This window comes from Jaculus jaculus, chromosome 13 (assembly GCF_020740685.1).
Source record: "Jaculus jaculus isolate mJacJac1 chromosome 13, mJacJac1.mat.Y.cur, whole genome shotgun sequence".
Classification (NCBI taxonomy): Eukaryota; Metazoa; Chordata; class Mammalia; order Rodentia; family Dipodidae; genus Jaculus; species Jaculus jaculus.
In genome coordinates this window covers 16,431,488-16,449,080 of record NC_059114.1, presented here as the reverse complement: position 1 = coordinate 16,449,080, position 17,593 = coordinate 16,431,488, and the positions used below count along the sequence as shown (strand labels likewise).

The window sequence follows — 17,593 nt, the reverse complement described above, 5'->3', positions numbered from 1 at the left end:
TTTTCTCTCTCAAATAAATAAATAAAATATATTTAAAGACCCCCCCCCCACACACTTCCCTTAGTCTCTCCAGACCTACAAGTGGCCAAGGCTTCTTCCTTTTCTACTTTCTACCTTTTCTTGCTTTCCCTGTTTGGCTTTTCACCTCTTCCAACACTTTTGTAACTGCTCCCCAATATTAAGTTTCCACTATTAAACTTTGCATGAGCTTTGATTTCTTGGCCAGAGCCTGTCTGATAAGTGTGTTAAAATAAACTAATAGCTTGTCACTCCCGAGCCTTAGACAACTCAATTTCCATCAGCATTAAGCATTTACATTTCCCTACATCAAGAGAATTAGTCAAAATTATTGTACAAACATGAAAAACACCATTATTTTATTAGAATTAATATATGTAGATTACAGAAAAATTAGGGAAAAAGAATAACCCAAGTGGGAAATTATTGTTTAATTACTTACAAACCAAACACCCTGATATGACATCCCTATTACTGATTTATTGTCTTTACTTCCAGCTTATTATGTTATGCCACGTAGACTTTGCCATCGAGACTTTAAATCACCATTGGTATGGGAAGACAGAAATTTCTACAGAACCTGTGACTCTTGAAGCTCTCCATGATCTAATTTATTTGCTTTTTTTTGTTGTTTTTCTCTTAAATTTATTTGAGAGTGGCAGACAGGCAGAGAAAGAGACACAGAGAGAGAGATAGAGAGAGAGAAAGAGTGAGAGAGAGAGAATGGGCGCACCAGGGCTTCCAGCCACTGCAAACGAACTCCAGATGTGTGCGCCCCCTTGTGCATCTGGCTTACTTGGGTCCTGGGGAATCAAGCCTTGAACCGGGGTCCTTAGGCTTCACAGGCAAGTGCTTAACCGCTAAGCCATCTCTCCAGCCTCTTACTTACATTTTATAAGTTGCATTTTCACATGAAATTATTCTCTGCTGTCACCCTTCCACACCAGTAAGCAGATATCAACAGCACCATGAAGATGGAATGACAAAACTGAACTGTTGTGGCCATGTGGCTCGACTCGACCATGGCTTATGCTCACAATGCGCTGGGCATTTAGATGGCTTTTGCTGTAATGCATCCTGCTGTGAATAGGCATCCCTGTGGGTAAAGCCTGTTACATTCATCCTCTGGATGGATGTGGAATTGCCGAGGTGAGGGGGAACATGCAGTTATACGGGACTAGCAATAGAAACCCTTCTGAGACAGGCATCATTAGTGGTCTGGTTTTTCACGGGCATCACGGAGGGTACTTACACGATTCCACTAGCATAGCCTGCTACACACCTAAGTTATGTTGAGTGAGTGTGTGTGCGCATGTGTGTATGTATGCGTGTGTGTATGTGTGCGTGTGTGTTGTCTATTGCTCTTAGGACCTGATGAACAAAAATATATCACTCCAGATGAAGGCAGTCACAAGAGAAAATGATGCAATCAAGCGATGAGCGAGCACGGGGTGCTGAGGCTGCTGCCAGCGTACCCTAGCAGACGGTTTCCAAGCGCGCTCTCGAGTGTTAAGGGCACAGCACAGGAAACATGCAAACCCAGTAGTGCACAGGTTCATTGTCATGACCAAGCGGTCGGTGCTGTTCAGAATCGCGCGTGCTGAGCTGTCATGCCATGGGCCGAGTGGAAGGTTTTCTGGCTCCTGCATCGCGACAGAGGGATGCACTGCCCTGTGATGTCACTGCTTGGTCCCATCGTGCCCTGCTTCGTGGTGATGATTGCTCTTGCTGCTTTTTCTGGGATAGAGCTTTTTCACTGAGCCACATCCTCAGCCCCATGATCACCTTAGGAGCCCACCGTCATATATGTGGTCCTTCCTTAGCTGAACAATTGTTCTGCAGACTGCAGCTGTACTTTAAAAAAAAAAAAAGAAAGTTATTTTAGGGCTGGAGAGATGGCTTAGCAGTTAAGCGCTTGCCTGTGAAGCCTAAGGATCCTGGTTCGAGGCTCGATTCTCCAGTACCCACATAAGCCAGATGCACAAGGTAGCTCATGCATCTGGACTTCATTTGCAGTGGCTGGAGGCCCTGGTGCACCCATTCTCTCTCTCTTCCTCCCTCTGTCTGTCTGTTGCTCCCAAATAAATAAATAATTTTTTAAATAGTTATTTCATATTTATTTATTTGAAAGAGAAAGAGAAAGAAAGAGGCAGATAGAGAGAATGGACATACCAGGGCCTCTCACCACAACAACGAACTCCAGGTGCATGAGACACCTTGTACATCTGGCTACTTGGATACTAGAGAATCAAACCTGGGTCCTAAGGTTTTGCAGGCAAGTGCCCTAACCACTAAGCAATCTCTTTAGCCCTGCAGCTGTACTTTTGCTGTACATGTATGAAACTGGCTTTGACAACAGTTAAATAAAGAGTGATTCCAGAAGTCAGGTACAGTGGCACCTGCCTATCATCCCAGCACTTGGAAGAATGAGGCAGTAGGGCTTGGAATATGAAAACAACCCGAGATATATAGTAAGATCACCCCCCCCCTACACACACACACACACTGTCTCCAAAAAATTAGTTATTTTTGGATGCTTTATGAACTTTTAATTTGTTGCTAGTAAATGTCCTGAGAACTGGGTGTCCCTCATCCAGAGACAACTACTGCCATTGGTTTATAATTGTCATTAAATAATGGATTATGGCCTGGAGAGATGACTTACTGGTTAAGATAGTTGTCTGCGAAGCCTAACTATCCAGGTTTGATACCCCGGATGCACAAGGTGGCACATGTCTGGAGTTCATTGGCAGTGGCTGGAGGCTCTGGTACATCCATTCTCACACACTCTCTCTTTCTATCTCCATATCTCTTTAATAAAAAATAATAAAATAAGGGATGGAGGGATGGCTTAGCAGCTAAGCACTTGCCTGTGAAGCCTAAGGACCCTGGTTCGAGGCTCGATTTCCCAGGACCCACGTTAGCCAGATGCACAGGGGGGGCACACAAGTCTGGAGTTCGTTTGCAGTGGCTAGAAGTGCAGAGGACTCTGTTGTCTGAGTGAGTCAGAATTACTTAACCTGACTGCTATTGTAAGGTGTAGAGGTGGTTCCAAGATTTTGTGATTACAAGCAGAATTTGGGTGAACAATTTTGCTGATGAACCCTCAGTATCCATTAACAGTGTCCTCATTGCTGAGGCAAAACACTCCACTGGAAGCAATTTGTGGGAGGAAAGGGTTTGTTTCAAGCTTACAGATTCCAGGGAAAATTTCATCATTACAGGGAAAAGCATGGCAGAGCAGTCTGGGCATCACGTCTTTTCACATATCTGGGTGGAAGTAGTCTAAGTGACTTGGAGACGGACTAGGAAACCTCAAGGTCAAGCTGGAAAGATGGCTTAGTGGTTAAGGCACTTGCCTGCAAAGCCTAAGAATGCATGTTTGAATCTCCAGGTCCCACGTAGCCAGACGCAGTGATGCAAGCAAGCATCCAATGCCACACATGCACCACGAGGGGACATGTGTCTTGAGTTCATTCACAGTGGCTGGAAGGCCCTGGTGCACCCATTCTCTCTCTCTCTCTCTCTCTCTCTCTCTCTCTCTAAAATAAAAAAAAAATTAAATTTAAATTTTAAGCCTCAAGGTCCACCCCTGCCAGTGACACACCTCCTCCAGCAAGTCTCCACCTCCCAAAAGTTCCACCAGCTGGGGACTGAATATGAAACTTCATGATAGACACCTGAGGCTATGGCAGACACTGTACATTCAAACAACTACAGCGTCCATTCAGGAATGTTCTCTTGTAGGATGCATAACAGTAACTGAAGATCTAAGGATGTGCTCACTTCTGAGGCACTTAGTATACACTGATGGATGGTCCTTGCAAAAGTGTATCACAGTGTATTCTCCTACCAGCTTTATCCAAGAGTGCTTATTTTCACATAATTTCTTAGTATTTTCTTTTTACTTAAGGAAACCCTAATGTGCATGAATGCATTTCAAGGACAAACCAGATAATGTGCTGGCTAGGACTTCTCCTAAACGGATACTCAGAAAAGTGGCTTGTACGTTAAAATATAGTTAGGTAAATAATTGACCTGGTACCAAACTCTGATTGATAGAGTTATATATTTTGCTGTTACCCAGTGTTCTAGTTAGGGCAGATGAATAGGGAAATGAAAAAAAAACAAAGCCCTCAAACAGTTATCTGAATAATCTATTTCTAAAATCCTGCTAAGGAAACAGGAAGTGTGGAAAAGGACTTTGGTATCTTTACAATGACTGGATTCAGTTAAGTTAGCTGCCAGTGACAGCATTAAAAATAATCATCTTAATGTTTGTGCATTTGTGTGTGTATGTGTGTGTGTGTGTGTGTGTGAATGTGTGTGTATGTGTGTTTATGTGTGTATGTGTGTGCAAGTGTGTATGTGTGTGCATGTGTGTGTGTGTAGGTGTACATACATGTGGAGGCGAGATGTTAGCAACAGGTCCTTCTCTCATCGGCACTCCATCTTCTTTACTAAAGCAGTGTATATCAGTTGCTTTCCCATTTCTGAGACAAAAATACCAGACCAGATGCAGAAAGGATGTACTGTCACTTGCACCTCAAGGGAAAGTGTACATTGGTGGCGAAGGCCTGGCACGAGCAGGCAGCCTACATCCCGTCATCCCGTCCACAGCAGGAGCAGCAAGTGGGGTTGGGTTTTGGAACCTCAAGGCACAGCCCTGGTGCCACACTTCCTCCCACAAAGCTCCACCTCCTAAAGGTTCCGCAGCCTGAGGACTAAGTACTCAAGCAAATGAGTCTCTTTTACACTTACCACCACACAGGAGCTCTCACTTGAGCCTGGAGCTTGCTGGACGCAGCTAATCTAGCTGACCAGCTTATCCCATCTTCAGTCTTTACCTTTTGAGTGCTGGAATTAGGAGCAGGTCCACACAGCTACCAGGCACCTCCATGAGTCCTGGACATTTAAATTCCTCATGCCAACAACTGTGTTGTGGTCACCCTCTCGTTGCTGGTATAAAACATCTAACCAAAAGCAGCTGGTGGGAGGAAAGTTATTTATTTTTGGCTTAAAGTCTTAAGAGGAAGCTCCATGATGGCAGGGAAAAAAAAAATGATGGCAGGAGCAGATGCCACGCATCACCTCCTGGCCAACGTCAGGTGGACAGCATTATAGTGGGCTGAACTCTGGCAAAAGGGAGCCAGCTATAACACCCCTAAGCCCACCTCCATGAACACCCCTTCTTCAGCAAGGTTCCACCTCCCAAATTATCATTAGCTGGGAACCAAGCATTCAAAACACATAGTTTCTGGAGACATCTTACTCAAACCACCACACACCGCAAGCACGTTGTCCACTGAGCTGCCTCCCCCATCCCCTTCATTGCGTTTCTTTAAGTGCAATGCTAATAAGCCACTTCAGTTTATCACCAAAGTCTTGCTTATGAGTCAGGAGCTTGGCAATTCACTCCATCCTCACAACAGGGTAGAAATCACTCCCCTATTCTACTCAAGAAACTGAGGCCCCCAAAAGATTGAGTACCGGCGTGGTGGTGCACGCCTTTAATCCCAGCACTCGGGAGGCAGAGGTAAGAGGATCGCTGTGAGATCGAGGACACCCTGAGAGTACAGAGTGAATTCCAGATCATCCTTGGCTAGAGTGAGACCCTACCTCGAAAAACAAAAACAAACAAACAACAAAAATAAGTGGAGTAAATTTGTCCCAAGTCACACAAGTTGTCATCAAATAGACCAAGACCAGAGCACGGGTCCATCTACCACCAAAGCCCTTGCTATGCCCACTACGCAGCCCAGTCCTTATTGGTGTAGAGATGGACTCTTCTGCCCCGGGCCTGCAAACCTGAACAGACCTGAACTGCCATGGTGCCATTGTTGAATGTCTCGTGCGTTAAAGGATTGGTGCCGTTAGGGTAGTGCTATCGGTGGATGGTGGACCTGAGACAGAATAGAAAGTCCTCAGGTCATCATGAGTGTTCCTCAAAGGGGAACTGTGAGGGCCTGTCCCTCTATTGTTTCTCTTTGGCTTCTTGACCCTGAAATGAACAGTTCTGCTCCACCACCCCCCTCACCCATTACACACACACCATCAATTACATGCTGCCTCATCACAGGCCCAAACAAGAGACTAACCCACCACTGGTGGTCTAGAACTGCTAAAGCCATGAGCTTCTCTCTCTGTAAGTTGACTGTCTCAGGAATTTATTGGAATAATGTACAGCTGACTGAGACGGACATGTGAGATGAAACACTTAGCTCCATTTGGAACATGTGTGTGTGTGTGTGTGTTGCTTATTTATTTAAAAGAGAGAAAGATAAGGGGGGATGGATGGGTGAACCAGGGCTGCAAAGAAACTCCAGACACATGCGCCACTTTGTGCATCTGGCTTTAGATGTGGGTCCAGGAGAATCGAACCCAGGCTGTCAGGATTTGCAAGTGAGAAGTGCCTTTAGCCACTGAGCCATCTCTTCCAGCCTGGAACAATTGTTTGAAGCCTTCCTTTTCCTCTCTCAGTCTTCCCAACAGGTCCAGGAGAAGACGTTGAGAAGCCTCAAATACATGGAGAAGGAGATAGTGAACTTCAGGAAAGACCTCACTCGAAGCCGGTGAGTGACCCCTCAGTGAATGTGCGGAGACCACCTGACAGGAATGAGCAGGCTTAATGGTGGGGGGTGGGGGGCTAGGTGGGGAGCGACATGTCTTTTTCCTGAGTCTCAGCGTCCCCCACCTTCAACATACCAACCGTGTAAGGAAGAGAGGGACACGATCTCCCTCTTCCGGCTGGCCTCCATCCAGCCATCTACTTCCTAGAGATCCCTCTGTTCTCCTTCTTGGACCAGAACTATCCAACTCAAGGGAGTTCCCACAATATCCACAAAACCTCAGCTTTCCCAGTCCATGTGAGACTGGTAGCAGAGAATCAGATTTGGGAATCAAATACAGACTCTGGCTGACGCTGGAGGGGTCATGTTGCCTCCTTGGGCCTTTGTTTAAGTGTGAAAATGAAGGATCGGTAGGAAGAGAATAAAATGAGGCTGTTGGAAGACATCAGTGAAAGGCTACACGCAAAGGACCCCTCCCATCGCCCTTAACATCCTTCCTACCTCCCTCCCCCCACCCCAGTCCCTCCTTTCCCAGACTGTGAGCAAACTCAAGTCCAAGGCTGTATCTTGCCGGCTTCTGTGTGGTGAGATGAGATCTTTTTCTTTTCCCCTCACTGGTTAACTCTTTTCTGGGAGCTGTTGAGAGCATGAAATGAGGCTTTTAGCAAAGCAACTCAAGGCAGAGTAAAGCTAGACAGCCTTTGTGTCTATGCACAAAACACACAAGAAACTGGGCATGGTGGCGCACGCCTTTAATCCCAGCACTTGGGAGACAGAGGTAGGCAGATTGCCGTGAGTTCAAGGCCATCCTGAGACTACATAGCGAATTCCAGGTCAGCCTGGGCTAGAGTGAGACCCTACCTCAAAAAAGAAAAAAAAAAAAAAAAAGAATCCAATGTGACTGAGGAAAGAGGTGAGAGAGGACCCCAGAAGAAGACAGTAGCCCACTGCAGGAGGTGTGACTCCATCTCCTCCCCACCCTGGGACAGGTAGAAATAGGATGAAAGTTGTGATGTCATTTTTAAATAAATTTTATTTATTTATTTGCAAGCAGAGAGAGACAGAGAACATGAGAGAGAGAGAGAATGGGCACACCAAGGACACTTGCCACTGCAAACAACCTCCAGACACATGTGCATCTGGCTTTACGTGGGCACTGAGGAATTGAACCCAGGCTGGCAGGCTTTGGCAGGCAGCATCTTGAACCACTGTTCTGTCTTCCCGACCGGTGACATGATTCTAAATAATTGACTAGCCACACTAAGCCAAAGAAAAAGGTAAAAAGGAACAGGTGAAAGCAATTCTGATATTTTATTTAACCCAAGGTATTCAGAATATTGCCATTGGAATTGTACCTAATATAAAACAAGCACTTAATGGGAGGCTTTACATTTTGTTTTCTATGCATGATGAAAAAAACAAAATAGTGAAAAATAATGAATAATTTTTAAAGTCCAGGGTGGATTTCATACTTAAGAGTTTGTATTAATTTGCATGGTTCAAATGTCTGATAGTTACTATAGCTGAATTGGCCCCCTATGCTCCTGACCCTGGTGAAAGGTCATACATTGAACCCTCAATGGGACTGTTTGTGGAGCCGGGGGCAACCAAAGACGTAATGGAAGTAAGATGGGGTCAGGAGAGTGGGGTCCTGATCCAATCTCACAGGGGTTCTTATAAGGAGAGGAGAGCTGGAGAGATGGCTTGGTGGTTAAAGCACTTGTCTGTGAAGCCCAAGGACCCATGTTCAACTCTTCAGGTCCTACATAAGCCAGATACACAAGGGGAGGCAAGCACACAGTGTTGCGTGTGCATCTAGAGTTTGACTGCAGTGGCTGGAGGCCCTGGTGTGCCAATTCTTTCTTTCCCTCTATCTCATGAAAAAGAGAGAGAGAGAGAGAGAGAGAGGAATAAAGAACATATGCATAGAGGAAAGGGCATGTGAGGACACAGCACACCGGTGGCTGTCCACAAGCCAGCAAGAGAAGCTTCAGGAGAAAGCAAACCCGTGCACACCTTGATCTTAAGCCTCCACAACAATGAAAAACTTAACTTTCCCTGTTGAAACTACCCAACCTGAGTTGTTCCGTTAACCCAGCCCCTGCAGGTTAATAACACCACAGGCCATGTTGAGGCCTAATCCTCAGAGGAGGTCCTCCACTCAAGGGGGCCAGTGGGACTCAGCCAGAGAGTCTCACATTGAGCTGAGCCCAGTCAGCATGCTATTTGAATCTGTCTCCGAGTCCAGGGCTGAGACCGCACAAATGCTTTGTTCCTATGGAGAGAGTGGCCTCGCTTGTGCTTTATATAAGTTAGAAAGGGGCTGGAGAGATGGCTTCACGGTTAAGGCACTTGCCTGCAAAGCCTAAGGGCCCAGGTTCTATTCCCCAGTGCCCACATCATATGTACAAGGTGGAACATGCGTCTGAAGTTCGTTTGCAGTTTATATTTCCCCTCTCCCTCCCCCCCCCCCCCTCTCAATAAGTAAATAAATAAGCTAGAAGGGCATTTGAGACTGGGGCCTTGGGACCCAGGAATAGTGAGAAGGAAAGGATGAGAAGTCAAGATTAACCTGGACATTCACTACAGTGGAAGGTGCAGGAGAAAGAATTGTGTTGCTAGGGAGGACCTCCGGCAAGGATCCACACTCCTTTCCACAGGACTGCCCAAGGATATTCCCACCTTCACAGGGGCATCAATCAGAGCAGACACTCGCCCCACACAGCCATTACAATCACGTCCATCCTTTTTAAAAAAAAAAATTATTTTTATTTATGTATAAGAGAGACGGGATGGATGTGTCAGAGCCTCCAGCCACTGCAAACGAATTCCAGATGCATGCACCACCTTGTGCATCTAGTTTACATGGTTCCTGGGGAATCGAGCCTCAAACCAGGGTCCTTAGGCTTCACAGGCAAGGGCTTAATGGCTAAGCCATCTCAATAGCCCCACCCCTCCTCTTTTAAATTTAACCACACCCATTCTTACTAGCTGAGGGGAATGGTGATAACCCAGAGCCCCATCTGCAAAGGCATGTAGAGCCCCCCAAAACTGAGATGTCAGTTTCCACAAGAATCTGTATGCTGATGATGGTACAGAAGCCCAGAGATGCCTGAATCTATGTAAGGCCTTGGTGCCTGCTTCAGACAGGGTGACCCATCCTGAGGACCGTGACCAGCAAGGGTAAGCCGGTTTGCACACAGAACCCACTATGAAAATTCTCAGGAAACTTATAGGCCACTTATTGAACACAGCTATTATTTTTAAAATTAAATATGAATTTGTAAAGAAATCACATTAAGGGGCTGGAGAGATGGCTCAGTGGGTAAGAGCACTTACTGAACAAACATGAAAACAGTGCTCAGGTGAAAAGCGGGGCACGCCCACATACGCCTGCAACCTCAGCACTGAGGAAGCTGGAGACAGGTGCCTCAGAATTGCACTATCCTGGGTTTCATGGACAACTTAACATGATGCAAAAGTCAGGGCTGGAGGCTGGAGAGATGGCTTTGTGGTTAAGATCCTTGCCTGAGAAGCCTAAGGACCCATGTTCAGCTCTCCAGATCCCACATTAGCTAGACACACAAAGGTGAGGCAAGAGCAAGGTTGTACATGCCCACTAGGTGGTGCAAGCATCTGGAGTCTGATTGCAGTGGCTGAGGCCCTGGCACCCCAATTCTCTCTCTTGCTCTCTCTCTCTCTCTCTCTCTCTCTCTCTCTCTCTCTCTCTCTCTCTCTCTCTCTGTGTGTGTGTGTGTGTGTGTGTGTGTGTGTATCTCGCTCTCTCTAAAAATAAAAATTAGGGCTAGGTCAGCCAGTTTAACCAAATAATGGCAAACTCTAATTTCACTGGGAGATCCTATCTCAAGAGAACATGGCAAAGTTGTGATAGAGAAGGACAGAGGAGGTCATTTGGCTGTGAATTGTCCCCCATCCCCTCACGTGTGTGTGGAATGAAGCCTCATGGTGGAGCCTTTGGGAGGTGGAGCCTTGCTGGAGAAGGTGTGTCGCTGAGGGATGGACCCTGAGGTTTCTGGGACTGGATTGCTGGCAGTTCAGCAGCTAGCACTCTCTTCCTATCTGCTGCTGCTGTGTGAAGGCATGGGCCAGATGCCTGCTCTGCCATGCTTTCTCCACCATGAGGAAACTTCCCCTTGAGGCTGTGAGCCTGGGGTCAACCTTCCCCTCCCATAAGCTGTTTCCAGTTGGATGCTTTGTTCCAGAAATGAGAAAGTAACTTCAGCAATATCCACCATCCCCCTGTGACCTCTACATCTGTTCATATGGACACACACACACACACACACACACACACACACACACGTACACACACACACACATACAAAAGAGAAGGACTCAGAAGTAATGTCCTATTTCCAGGGAAAGTTTCCTCTTCATGTCCCGCACCGTGGGCTCACTCAGTATTAAACAAGATGAGTTGTTAGCAAAGAAGATGTCTCTCTTATTTATGCTTTTTTAAAAAAAAAAATCCGTTTCACTTCTTATTAGAGTCTAGCCTACCTTGAACCAAACACTCTTGACTGTCTCCTGGATTTTTTATTTAACACTCCATCCCTCTTATAATTCAATTGCACCATCCCTGGTTTCATGGCCAATTTAACAAGATGCTAAAAAGAATAAGGCTGTAACTGCCTTCTCCTCGCCTGTTCCACCAGATGTTCGGTGGTGCCTAAACAGCATGCTATGAACTACGTCACCACATTTCTGCAAGCAGCCATTGATGACTGCAGCCTCCTTGGCCAGGATCGGCTCTGGGCCCCCCCTTGAAACTGGTGGCATATCTTCTTGCAAAACCACTGTCACGTGTGACTGCAAATGCCTTGAGGAAAGTAACCAGCTCTGCGGCAGAGATGAGGAGGTTAAACTTGAAGCCAAGATCGGTCCCCTCGGCAAAGTTTAGCTGGGTCAGGCATGGGCAAACATACAGCAATGAATTACCCAACCCTTTACCCCCCAGAGCAGACCCAGCAGGGCACAGATTCTTTGAGTGTTTAGGGGACCTGAGACAGTGCCTTTCCAACGTCATCTGGGAGACAGCAGAAGCAAACCAATTGCAAACAGTTACAGTGCAGCATTTGGTAGACGTGGGAGGTGTGTCTTGGGTTAGTCACTATCTGTGCTGCGGGTTAGGACTGGGTTCCCTAAGGTGATGGTGTTGGGTGAGGGGAGAGTGGATCGTGGAACCTTTGGGAGATGGAGACTAGTGGGAGGTAATTGGTAATTGAGTCACTGGAGGTGCACCCTCAAAGGAGATTGGGGGGGAGGCTTAGACTCTTCTTTCATCCTGGTTCTTTGCTTCCTAATACAGTAGGTGAGTGGGTTTGCTTGGCCACACCCTCCTGCTGTGATGGGCCACCTAACCAGAGACACAGGGAATGGAGCCTCCCACACATGGACTAGAAGCTCCAAAACAATGCAACGAAATAAATCTTTACTCTCTATTTAGGGTGATGCCTCTGGTATTTCATTATTGTGACAGAGAGATGACTCATACGCCCTTGGCATCTATATTAAATACTTTACTTTTTGCTATGACAAAATACTTGGCAAAAAGCAACACAACGGGGCTGGAGAGATGGCTTAGCGGTTAAGCGCTTGCCTGTGAAGCCCAAGGACCCCGGTTCGAGGCTCGGTTCCCCAGGTCCCACGTTAGCCAGATGCACAAGGGGGCGCACGCGTCTGGAGTTCGTGTGCAGAGGCTGGAAGCCCTGGCGCGCCCATTCTCTCTCTCCCTCTATCTGTCTTTCTCTCTGTGTCTGTCACTCTCAAATAAATAAATAAAAATAAATAAAAAATAAATAAAAAAAGCAATACAACGAAGAACGGATTTATTTTTGCTCATGGTTGGGGGGGAAGCACGGTATGAGGAGCATATGTCATGCAGATGGCTACGTTGTGTCCGCCAATAGGAGGCAGAGAGAGAGATGGATGCTAGTTCTGAGCTCATTTTCTCCTTGTTTCTTATTATCCAGCCTGGGACCCCAGTACACCCAATGGTGGTAGTTTCACATTCATCATGGGTTTTCCCTCCTCAGTTAAAGCTCTTTGAAAACACCCTCACAGACACACGCAGAGCTTGGAATACTAGGTGATTTTAAATCTAGTCAACTTGACAATGAATATTAACCATCCCAGTATCTAATTAGCCCTCCATGTTCCTTAATTCTTTTGAAAGTATGTGTTAGATATAAACTATCATCAGGTATACACCAGACATCACCGTGTGTCTTTGAGGACTCAGCAGCGAGCAAAATGCAAGATCCTTGTCCTCAGCGAGCGAGAGGTGACCATGTGCTTTAAGATGGCATGAAGGCCCAGAGAAGTAGCAAGTAAACAGAATTTGAGGGCTGAGAGATAGAAGTCAAGTCGATGCGTGAATGGCTGTGTTCATAAGAGAAAAGCTGCTACTTTTGTGATGTGTAGAGAGACCCTGGTTCTGACACCTAAGCAAGGGAGAGAACCATTCACATCCAGAAGGAGAGAGAGAATGGTGCCCCAGGACCTCTAACCACTGCAAACGAACTCCAGACGCATGTGCCACCTTGTGCATCAGGCTTACATGGGCACTGGGGAATCGGGCCTGAATCCTTAGACTTCACAGACAAGCCCCTTAACCATTAAGCCATCTCTCCAGCCCCTTGTTGACTCATTTCTTTAATAAAAAAGACTTAGAAAACTTCAGAAACCTATTAAAGTCATTATGTATGTTTCCAAATCCCAAGAGAACAATTTAAAAGGAGGAAAGATTCACTTTGGCTCACAATTTCCTAATTTCAGTCCAGTATCTATCCCACTGATGGAGGAAAGTAGAGCATCGTGAGTTATCTGAGGTTTGCCAGGTGGTTTCCTCGATCTTGCATGGATTCATTTATTTTTTAATTTTATTTCATTTTTAGATAAGAGAGCAAGAAAGAATTGGTATGGCAGGGCCTCAGCCACTAAAATCAAATTCCAGATGCTTGCGCCACCTAGTGGGCATATGCGACCTTGCGCTTGCCTCACCTTTGTGCGTCTGGCTAACATGGGATCTGGAGAATCGAACATGGGCCCTTAGGCTTCGCAGGGAAGCACCCAACCACTAAGCCATCTCTCCAGCTCTTGGATGGACTCTTGTATTTGGAGGTTTGTCCAGACACTGTCAGATCAATATGACTTAGCCAGAGCAATATGACTTCTCATTCTCAGTGTTAGCTAGGACTTAGTCTCATGGTGGTAAGGTCCTAACGAAGAGATGAATCAGTGGCTAAAGGAGATTACTTGAAAAGCCTGACTTCCCAGGTTCCATTCCCCAGTCCCCACGTACAGCCAGGTGCACTAAGTGGTGCATGCATCTGGATGAAATTATAAGGGACCTCTTGAGCTTTAGGTCACTTCAGCCATACTCCTGTGGCCAAAGCAAGCCACGAATCTGGCCCAGCTTCATGAGCAGCAGAGAGACTCCACCTCACAGTAGTTAAGCGTGGATGGGGACTGCACCCATCTCTTTGATCCTCCACAGCCACACAGCTCACTGGGAGGTGGTCTTTGAAACAAGAGCTGGGACAAAAATGTAACGTGTAGGAGCCAGCCTCCCTCTGGGAATGCTGAACCCATGTCAAGAGTGAGATGCAGTGTAGTGGTGGGAGATGGAAAAGCAAGGCTATGAGAAAAAGGGGTGCCAGAGCGGCCATGGTGAGAGCTATAGAGAGCAATTACCATGGTGAGCAGCTACCAGACATGGAGCAGGAAAGAAGAGAGTTAGAAGAAACAGGTGGAGGGGGGCTGGAGAGGTGGCTTAGCATTTAAGGCGCTTGCCTACAAAGCCAAAGGACCCAGGTTCAATTCCCCAGGACTCACATAAGCCAGCAGTACAAGGTGGTGCATGCATCGGGAGTTTGTTTACAGTGCCTGGAGGCCCTGTCATGCTCATTCTCTATCTCTCTCTTTGTCTCTTTCTCTCTCAAATAAATAAATAAATTTTAAAAAAAAGAAGGAACAGGTGGAGAACAAAAAAAATAAGAGATGAAAGTCCTTGCAGAATAGCAATGAATAAGCTCACCCCCTGATGCCATACTCTCTCTAGAAATTTCCAGTCTTGGATTTCCATGAGATCCATCCTAGCCCTCAGTTTCACTTCACAAATCCTTCTTGGAAGGATAGCTGGTCAATTACAAAGCCTGACCCAACATGATTTCCTCACTCATAAAGTACAGAGAAATCAAGAGAAAATATAGTACTTTTATCATCCCACCTCATTTCTGGATGCATTAATGGCATTGGATCATGTTAATGGTGGTCACCTGGAAACACAGTTTGTGTCTGAGCTTGTAGAGAGAATAAGATTTTTCTCATCTACTTTTGAAATACAAAAGGATGAGGCTCATCATTGAATTGAGACAATAAAATACAGGGTTGCAGGTATGTGGCACACGTGTCCCTCTCCTGTGCCCATGACAGACATCACTAATGGATATTAGCACTCTTCTCCTCTGAGTCCAGATTTGGCCTCAAAATCTTCTAAGCACTTCAGACCACTAGCATCATAGATGAGAGGCATGACATAGTAATTTATCATGTCTAAACCAGAAGGGAGGAGCCTTGGGTATCTATAACAGCATCATTAACTCAGATGATATATATATACATATGGAGAGAGAGACAGAGAATGGGCACGCCAGGGCCCCCAGCCACTGCAAATGAACTCCAGATACATGTGCCACCCTGTGCATCTAAATTTACATGGGTCCTGGAGAATTGAACCTGGGTCCTTTGGCTTCGCTGACAAGCACCTTCACTGCTAATCCATCTCTCCGACCCTTGACTGGATTTGAATCAGTGAATTTAAGCACTTGGAAAATTATCGTTGAGCTCATACATTTGATTGCTCTCCCCAGCTTCTGCATCTCATTTTTCAATACCCAGGACTCCCACATTTATAGCCTGTAGCCCCAAACTTCATTAATAAGTCTAACCCTGATTCTTTTCGCTGCTTCTTCTGCCAGACTCAAGGCTTTGTCTCAAAGCCCCCAAAATTGTTTAAGATCGGAGATTTCTATGTGAGTCAGTGCTATGAATACAACACAGTTAAAATCTCTGCAACGCACCAAGAGAGAGGCCCAAGTCACACCTTCCTCACACCCGGAAGCCAGCCAGTGACCATTAATGAGTCCCTAGTATGTTCTGTAAGGACAAACATTTGGCCTATGTCCTTAGCTTGGAATTGATAAACAGCTCCACCCCCAATGGGTAGGACATGGCTACTGGCTGGAGGACCTTAGCTCCAGCTAATTGCATTTTTATCATCTTGGCTGTTGACCCAGAGGCTCTATCCATTTCTTCTCTGTTTTCTGTGTCTCTGTGTATCTGACATCTCTAGTTAACCATAGTTCTAGGGCAAGTTTTTTTTTTTCTCTCTCTCTCTCTGCCTTTCTCTTGACACTCTCCTCTGAGGATAAATGTTCTGTTTCCTCCCTTGCAGCATGGGCTGCCTTGGAGTGTCTCACATTTTAAAATCGAATTTGACTAGAGCACTTCGTTTTCAAATGAAAACACCAAAAGATCTCGAACCCTTAAGCCCTCTGTGGAAGCAAGGTCTGTACAAAACTTTGTTTTGTGTAATTCTGTGAGTGTAGTCATTTTGATAGCCGGGCGTAGAGGTTTCACGTGGTGTTGGTTGAAAGTTTCCTGGCTGTGGTGTCAGCTGTGAGTTCTAGTCCTAACTCGGCCAGTTATCAGCTGAGTGGCCAGAAGTAAGGTGCTTTTTGCAAAGCTGATGAGCCCAAGATTCAATTCCTCAGCACTCACATAAAGCCAGACACAATGCTGCATGCATCTGGAGTTCATCTGCAGAGGCAAGAGACCCTAGTGTACACATACACACGCACACGCGCACACACACACACACACACACACACACACACACATTATTTTTTAAGATGTTAGAGGGACAGTAAGATCTATTTCACAACTTTGTTGAGACATGTGAGAACAGGAATGGCAAAGGAATTCAGAAATAAGACTAGTAAGACAGGTAACCTTTGTTGTTTTAAATGCTGAATTTCAGAATATCTGAAAATATTCATGGTAGTCAACAAAGAACAAAGGCATTGTAGGAGCAAGACACCCAGTCCTGCCTCTTTCCAGCTGAGCGGATCGGGACTGATTATTCCACTCCTCTTCATCTTGGTTCCTTCAGTTCTCTGACAGCAAATGTGAATCAGGGACTCCGAGTCTGTGGTCCCACACCTCTCTGAGAAGCTACCAGACTTCAGGCCACCATTGCCCACTCTCCAGACGTTGGTAGTCCTGTGCCACACCAACACATGCTCTTCACTATCAAAGATGGAACATGAATCTTCACTCTGTACATCACAGATATGTGATTCTCTTTCCTAGGCGAAAAAGACATGAGTTCATTCAGTCCCTGCTCTGCCTACAAAACTTTTAGGTAAATGGGACCTTGGGTAAATTTATCCTACTGATTAAACGTGTGGGGTGTGTGGATGTGTGTGTGAGAGAGAGAGGGGGGGGAGAAAGAAAGAAAGAAAGAAAGAAAGAAAGAGAGAGAGAGGGAGGGAGGGAGGGAGGGAGGGAAGGAAGGAAGGAAGGAAGGAAGGAAGGAAGGAAGGAAGGAAGGAAGGAAGGAAGGAAGGAAGGAAGGAAGATGGGAGGGAGGGAGGGAGGGAGGGAGGGAGGAGGAGGGAGGGAGGGAGGGAAGAAGGAAGGAAGGAAGGAAGGAAGGAAGGAAGGAAGGAAGGAAGGAGAGGGAGGGAGGGAGGGAGGAAGGAAGGAAGGAAGGAAGGAAGGAAGGAAGGAAGGAAGGAAGGAAGGAAGGAAGGAAAGGAAGGAAGGAAGGAAGGAAGGAAGGAAGGAAGGAAGGAAGGAAGGAAGGAAGGAAGGAAGGAAGGAGAATTATGAGCTCTCAGCAGTCAGTTCATTTTCATCCTTCCTTTATCACCAGGAGATTCTGCTAGATTCATCAGTAAGGGAAATAAAATGCTGGCAAC

At 46.1% G+C, this 17,593-nt stretch overlaps 1 protein-coding gene across 1 annotated transcript in view; it reads left to right on the top strand.

Annotated features, from left to right (window-relative positions):
- The window catches only part of Ccdc60 (coiled-coil domain containing 60), a 207,974-nt gene that overhangs the window by 92,718 nt on the left and 97,663 nt on the right, over positions 1 to 17,593 (top strand). Inside the window, exon 2 of the mRNA XM_045132970.1 lies at positions 6,499 to 6,590. Coding sequence (XP_044988905.1) covers positions 6,499 to 6,590 — 92 coding nt within the window. The remainder of the gene's footprint in view (positions 1 to 6,498; positions 6,591 to 17,593) is intronic.